At 27.8% G+C, this 7,510-nt stretch overlaps 1 protein-coding gene across 1 annotated transcript in view; it reads right to left on the reverse strand.

Annotated features, from left to right (window-relative positions):
• Window positions 1-3,256, reverse strand: part of Rab32 (RAS oncogene family member Rab32) — a 43,674-nt gene extending 40,418 nt beyond the window's left edge. Inside the window, exon 1 of the mRNA XM_014423875.3 lies at window positions 2,734-3,256. Coding sequence (XP_014279361.1) covers window positions 2,734-3,216 — 483 coding nt within the window. The 5' untranslated portion in view covers window positions 3,217-3,256. The remainder of the gene's footprint in view (window positions 1-2,733) is intronic.
• Between the last annotated feature and the right edge of the window lie 4,254 nt (window positions 3,257-7,510).

Below are 7,510 nucleotides of genomic sequence, written 5' to 3' on the forward strand. Positions count from 1 at the left end.
ATTATATATATTTATTTATACATATTTAATCCTAAAGATTCGTGTGAAGAATTCGAGTAAATTGGTTTTAAGCAACGAGATATTACGTAAGAGTACTAACTAGATCTTGACATCATTTCTTGAAACTTTCACAAGCAATAATCAAATCAATACTGTGTTATTAAAATTTATTACCAGTTTTTCTATACCATATCTAGATGTAGAAATAACCTAGGATAATTTATGCTGTATGCTTTATCTCTATTCTAAATCTATACTTTCAGAATATATTAATTATAAAAATATTCAAAAGTAACTAAATATTTGGTAAAATAAGGTGTGACAGAGTGTTCGTATGTTTAGATCCAAAATAAATCACAACTGTTTTATATGATCCAGGGATTTAATTTTTCCAAAATGGATGTGTTGTTCATCACGTAAAAATTCCAATACGTTACATAAGGCAGCAAGGCAAGTTCGTATATCCAGTTTTGTGCTAAAATAAAAAACGGTAAATAAAAAGTACCCCATTCCATTATAAATTCCAGAGTTAAGCGGGCTGGAGAACAACTGGAGGAGACTATAATATGTATATATCTGGAAATATTAGGTGAACGTAAAATTGTGCAACCTCTGATGATTACATTTAATCCTATTTATTTTCAATTTAAGATAATATAGATATCTAAATGTTTCCAATAATACTAATGAATATTGTAGAATTAAAAACATAATAATTTGAATATTTTTTATCCAAAATAATTGAATTTTATTTGCCCAAAAAGTTTTTATTATCTTGATTTTTCCGTTATATTGCAAATTACACAACGATTTTCTACCGAGTTTAGTTTATTTGTTGAGTTCTAATTTTGAACGATATTTAGAGCCGATTTTCGTAGAAAAAACTGACATATTGTAGAAAAATATTAAGGGTGTATTTGACTCTTAGAAATGATTTTTATGATGATTTTAGAACATGTCAACGTTAAGTGAATGAACACTGAAAATGACTCTGGTTTTCTATATTGGATAGATAGTTAGAAGCGTTTACTATGACTATTTTATTTTTACAATATTATATAATATATATTTTATTTTCCTCTTAATTTTTTCGAATATAAACTTTTATTCGTCAGTCGGGTTGTCAATATTATTACAGAATCACTTCAACAATTTGCGAATAAACTTATTACAACACATCACTCAACTTTATTAATAGTAGAGTAGAGGTCCTTAGGAACAGAAATAAATTTAAAAAAAAACTATATTATTAAACTTACGTTGATCTCCCAATAATTTTATGAAGTATAAGAACAAATAGTATTAAATATAAATTACCATTCAACTATAATTTACTTTATAGAATACTTAGCTGAATTTCATAATAATAAAGAAACATTAAATAATAACTAAAAATGTTATATATGTTCTAATGATTTTATGATTTTAGTTGTATTAAAATCGAACCGAAAAACAAATATTTCATATTTATAAACGTGATCATCCACTTCATGTTGTAATTTTCCTAAATCCAATAATTCACGTGAGATAAAAGTAATTCAAGATATTGGAGCCAGTGAACAAGCATATTCAAGTGTTTTTTTAGGAAACACGTAAAGGATTCACGTAAGACGAACGGTTTAATAAATAACCGTTATCGAATAAACTTCTTTAATAAAATAAGCAATTATTTCTGAATTTGATATATTATACTGTGCAAAAGTTTCAAACCTTAAAAAAAAATTCAAAAAAATTTCATCACATTTAAATCATTTGTTAATATTATACTCAGGTTAACGCACACACATAATATACAATGTGAATGAACACAAATTTACATTATAAAAGTAGTACTGGCTGAAAAAATTTGTTTATAAAATATAACCAGTTTTAAGAAAACAACATATGTACCTTAATTCTTGCATAACATTTGTTTTACATATTTATACATACATACATACATACATAGCAATATTTCATTCAGTATAGATCAGGTTTAAATTCCCATGAATGTAAAAAAAGGGTGAACATGCATTGTTTTTAAAGAGGATAAATGGTTTCCAAAACTAGAAACAAAGAAATTTTAATAAAGAAAATTAAGTGAAGAAATTCGAAAATATTTGAGGTACCTCTGAGGATTGCTCACAGCGCTACCTACGGGTGCATCCTTTGAAACAACAACCCCAATTCGTCACCCTCTTATATAAGATAAAAGCACATTTTATTATGAAAACACACAAAAATCCTTTTTTAAAACACATAAATATAAAATTATAAAATAAAAGAATTGAAGAGTTTGAGAAACTGATGGTATTAAACTTGTCATAAAACTTCATATTTAAACTTTCAAATATTATCATAACAATTAATAAGATAAGCATTCGTAAAAATACAGTTTCAACTCTTATGTGTCGTAAAAAAATGGCAAAATTAACAAAATCATTATTGTATTGTTAATATTTCATAGCTCGTTAATGGGTTTCATAGCACAGAGGAATTTTTTTAATTTACCAATATTCAGAACCTTAACATATAAAGTAAACATATATTAAAAATTTAATATGAATGATGAAAACGTTGCACTTCAGAGCAACGAAATTTAGTTTAGTCTGTTAATGAACTTTTTAATTTACGGCTGTTAATTATTAAGCTGAAGGAGTTGTTAATCAATATTTATTGATATAGATAATGATACCCAATAAGACATTTGTTTGCCGTCGCTAAGTGTAAGATATAGTGAGTGATATCTCTTACCTTGTATTGAGCTGATTTGGAAGGTGTATGTACAATAATCCCCTTGTCTTCCTCAACGTTGTTAAATCTAACTTCTTCTATTTTGTTCCTAACTTCTTCTATTTTATTCTTAACTTCCTCTTCTTTCTTAACCTCTTCTACCTTCTTATCATTCTCTATTTCCGCCGAAGCTTTCTCGAGAGGCCCCTCATCTACAGGCTGTGGCTTTGACGGCTCCGAATTCACCACTTGATCTTCCTTGGTACCCTCCACTTCCTGTTCCTTCGTATCCTTCACCATGTTCGAACCCTCTGGGATGTTGTCGTCCTCCGCCGTCGGCTGTGGAGACGCACTGACCTGCGGAACCTCTTGAGTGTCGCTTTTCTTCTTGATCTTCTTTGGAGTGGAAACTTTTCCCGCAATCGGTTTTGATAAGACCTCTCCCTCCTTCTTCTTCTTCTTGGGCTGCTTCTTGACGGCCTCAGTCTTCCCCAGGTCGGACATGACTGCTTACATAAGATATGCTCCTCTCCCCCACCCGGTGCCCTAAGCCCTCCGGTTACGTAACCTAGCACGCCTCTCAACCACACTTCTCTTTCTAAGCCGGAAAATTTAACATTTAGATTAAAATATGAGTGCTTCATCGAATGTTTGATAATTAATAATTTAATGAATTTAATTAAGCTAATAAATTTATTTTGCTCTAGGCGTTCTTTACAATCTCATTAACTTTCGTTATACGTGAATAAGAAGAAACATTTATAAAAAGTAATAAATAATAATTCATTAATTAATTGGATTTATATCAATTTATAATAAGTACTAATACATTAAACAACCCTGTTTGTCATCATTATCTGCATAAGTTATTCAAAGTTTCCTGAATATATTTCAAAGTTATTTTATTACACCAGACAATGTTGCACACTGAAATCGTTCATTGTCTATTAACAACTTTATAGACTTGTTTATTATAGCAGTGGTTAGTAGCTTAAAGTTGAGTCAGGAAATGTTTTTGTTTATTATCGAATACATCTCCGCCTTCAGACTTTCTATGATGTTTAAAAAATACCGTAATAAAAGTAAAAATAATTTCACACATATTTTTTAAATATCATATATTGAAAATTATTTTATATTACCTGGTACAAACATGTGCATTTATACTAAAAATTTTATTTATACAAATTGTTAATTTTTAATTAATGATATTTTAAAAGTATGTAGGCAAGTGGTTTTATTTTTTATTGTTGTATACATTATTTAAAATTTCTAGAGATGGCGGAGAAGTACTTCCAAGCGCCTTTGTATTGTATATACTAAAAAAGTGACAAACAAAGTTGGAGATAAGATACAAAAATCCGATTGCACCATTCAAGGAATTGCATTTTTTTATGGAAAAAAAAAACATTTTCAAGGTAAAATAGGTTTTAGAACAAATAAAAGTGGACATGCAAGTAAGTGTTTGAGTATTTTTGTATTTGATAAAACTTAAATCGGACTATTATTAACAAACATACAGTATCTAACTTGATATTCGTGTTAATAAAAATCCAGATGCTAATATGAAAGAAAATCAAATAAGATAAACTAAAAAAATAAATAAGAGAAAAAAATTAATCGGGCTAACACTAGCTAAAATATATCACATAGTAAAAGGACACGAGGGGGGGGGGGGGCAGTCCCCCGTAAGTCACATTATTTTTATTTATATCACGAGATCATCTTAACTGAAATAACACCCAATAAACTAATATTTCTCACATTATATATATATTGGATGGAACATTACCCGAAAACAATGAAAAAAAAGATAATTATAAAAATTGAAAAATTTGTGAATTAATAGAGAAAAAAATCATAACAATGCAAAGTCAATCATTATAATTTTTAATTGAATTTCAAATATCGAAAATTAAACTTTTCAGGAAACAAAAAGACAAAAAACGAAATTCCTATTGAAACATGTGTATTTATTTGAACAGCCATTATCTTTTCAACAATTAACGACGCCTGTGTGCGGGAAAAATAATTTAAGTAAAGGAAAATTTATGGAGAAAATGAAGTGAGTCCTCTATGAACCCACAAGATGGGGTTCATTGATAAGACCTCGCAAAAAACCTCACAGGTTTGAAGAAGGACTCGCATCACTTAAGGCCGAGTCTGTCTTAGGAGTTGAATTTGTTAATTCAATTATAATATTAGACATTTCATACTTATAATTTTCTTTATTTGTATAATAATAAAAATGTTCCTATTATGGAAGTTCATAATGAACATTAAATATGAAGGAAAATTTTATTAGTTATTAAGAAAAAATAAAATAAATTTACTTAGAACGGACTCCAAAATGGTTTTCATGATATATAATAAATATATATATTTTTTCTTTATAAAAAAATGTTTATTCAGTTCACGCTTTACTTTTTTCTCACGTCTATTACACTTTTTACTTTTATATTCCGGATTAATTGATTCACTGAGCTGACTTGATTCACTTCGCTTAATAAGATGTTCAAAACATCAACACATAAGAAGCGTACAATCACAGAATAAACTGATAATAAAAATCAGAATACATGATAACACTGATCAGAGACTGCGCACTACAGATTAAGAAACCCCAAGTCTTGAACGTTATCAACTAAATGACACACGATGTGCAATTTCTTTGCCACGTTATTTGTATCATTACACGAAGAAGTTAATTTAGAATAAACCAATCGTAATCGTGTGTGTTGTATTATTTAATTAATATTTATGTATAAATTATTTAAATTTTCTAAAGCCTCAATATATGTTTTTATAGTAATCGAACCATGAATGAAATTGCCAATGGTTTTTATTTAAAAATTTGAATTAATTTTTAATAGAGAAAAAAAAACAAGTGCTTGGTTTTTTTATTTTATGTTATATAACCAGCAGGCATCATTTGATTATCATTCGATCTTGTTGAAAAAACCATCCGTCAATCAAGATTTTTTAAATAAATAAATCAGAAAGCCGTCCCTAACTGGGTTTTTTGTTGATTTATTTTATTTTTTTTAAATGCATTGCATTCAAGAGTGAAAAAGGTCAATCTAATTATTTGACAAGGAAACTTACTTCTGTGAGAGGTTTATACTTTTTTTTTTATATCAACCAGAATTGCGCTTTGGTCTCTAAATATCAATATTCATGAATTAAAAAGAAAATGATTATGAAATCAAAACCACGCAATTCATCATTAAATAAATTACTTCTTAGCTTTACAATCATGCAATAGAATTAAAAATTACTTCATTTTTTCATTTCATAAAATTAGTGGAGTCATATTTAATAAAAGCAAAAAGTGGTAAGCTCAAAAGAAAAAAAAAATTTCAAAACTCAAAACAAATTTCAAAACTTTGTAAAGAAACATTTTTAGCACAATTTATTTGTTCTGAACTATTTCAGTTAATTGTTTTGAGTATAAGATCGTTATTTTCAAAAGCAAACCAAAATAAATCAACAATTTAGGAAGAACGTTCATTTAATGAGTAAATTTGTTTTAGTTATTTCTTTTGGTATAATAATTTTTTCAGTCAAAACAAGAAAATAACTGAAAGTCATATCAATATTTCAAATACTAATTATTAAGGGGCACTCACCCTATAACTTCGGAATTTATAATAGTTGGATTAAAATAAAGCAGTATCCATTTTTTAAATTATTTATCAATATGATAATTTAAAATTAGTATTTAAGAATAAATTCTTGAAATAGTTAATAAAAATGAAATTAGTGCATTGTTAGAAACTAATAATGATTTTCTTTATTTCATATGGGTCTGAGAGCCATTGGATTTAAAAACTTTTGAAGCGGGAGATAACAGAACTTGTTCTAACCTGTTTAGTTTACAAATCGAATGAGCATTCCTTCCTCTTTCCAAGAAGAAGCATCCAATTCCTTCCACAAATTAAAAAAAAAAAAACACTAATAAAGGACAAAGAATTCAAAAATTTTCCGGTGAAGAAAATCTATTTTAAACGGGCAAAAAGCAAGTATATCGCTTTCATTCCCACGTAATAATTGGCGTGAGAAGTTGAAGCATTCCTAAACTATAATTGCCCAATTGTAGTCGTATTCTCAGGCTAGTTACTTTCATAAGTAATCGGAAGATGAAAGAGTTTCAAGATTCTTTTTTATAAGTAAACTCGGTGGGCTCGAGAGCCGGGAGCGCAACCAACCTCGTTGTGCCTGAAGTGGGTTCCCTTAATCAGGGAATAAACCTGGGAGTTGAGCAAATAGTCTTCTTGTTCAACCGCTGTTCAAGAAACAATGCTTCCTTAAAAAGTTCTAATTACAACAAATCAAGTAGTTACAAATTACTTCCATTCAGACACTTGACCGTTCATGGGTTGTAATGTTTTTTTGTTTTTTTTTTTAAATTGGACTATATTTTAATTTAACCAGAAAACTATATTTATTAAACAATGAGGAGACTATTTATTCAATAAATAAAGTTTCTATAAACTTTAGAAAGATTACTTTTTAAAAAATATATCATAGGAACATTTGATGTAGATAAGTTAATTTTGTTATTGAAAATATTGATAACAACAATTTGACAAGGGAAAATTTAATTCAGTTTTATTCAATTTAGTTTATTGTGAAATAAACGGAACAAGTTATGGTTGTAGAATTATAATTTTCAAAAAACAAAAAAAAAAAAAGTTTACTTATAAGAAGTGAATGTATTATTTCTTGTTCTTCAAACTTATAATATAAATAGATTTAATATAATTTAAATTAATCTTTCGCACCTTTTTTAATCTTT

Source organism: Halyomorpha halys, unplaced genomic scaffold (assembly GCF_000696795.3).
Source record: "Halyomorpha halys isolate HHAL.00 unplaced genomic scaffold, Hhal_1.1 Scaffold442.1, whole genome shotgun sequence".
Classification (NCBI taxonomy): Eukaryota; Metazoa; Arthropoda; class Insecta; order Hemiptera; family Pentatomidae; genus Halyomorpha; species Halyomorpha halys.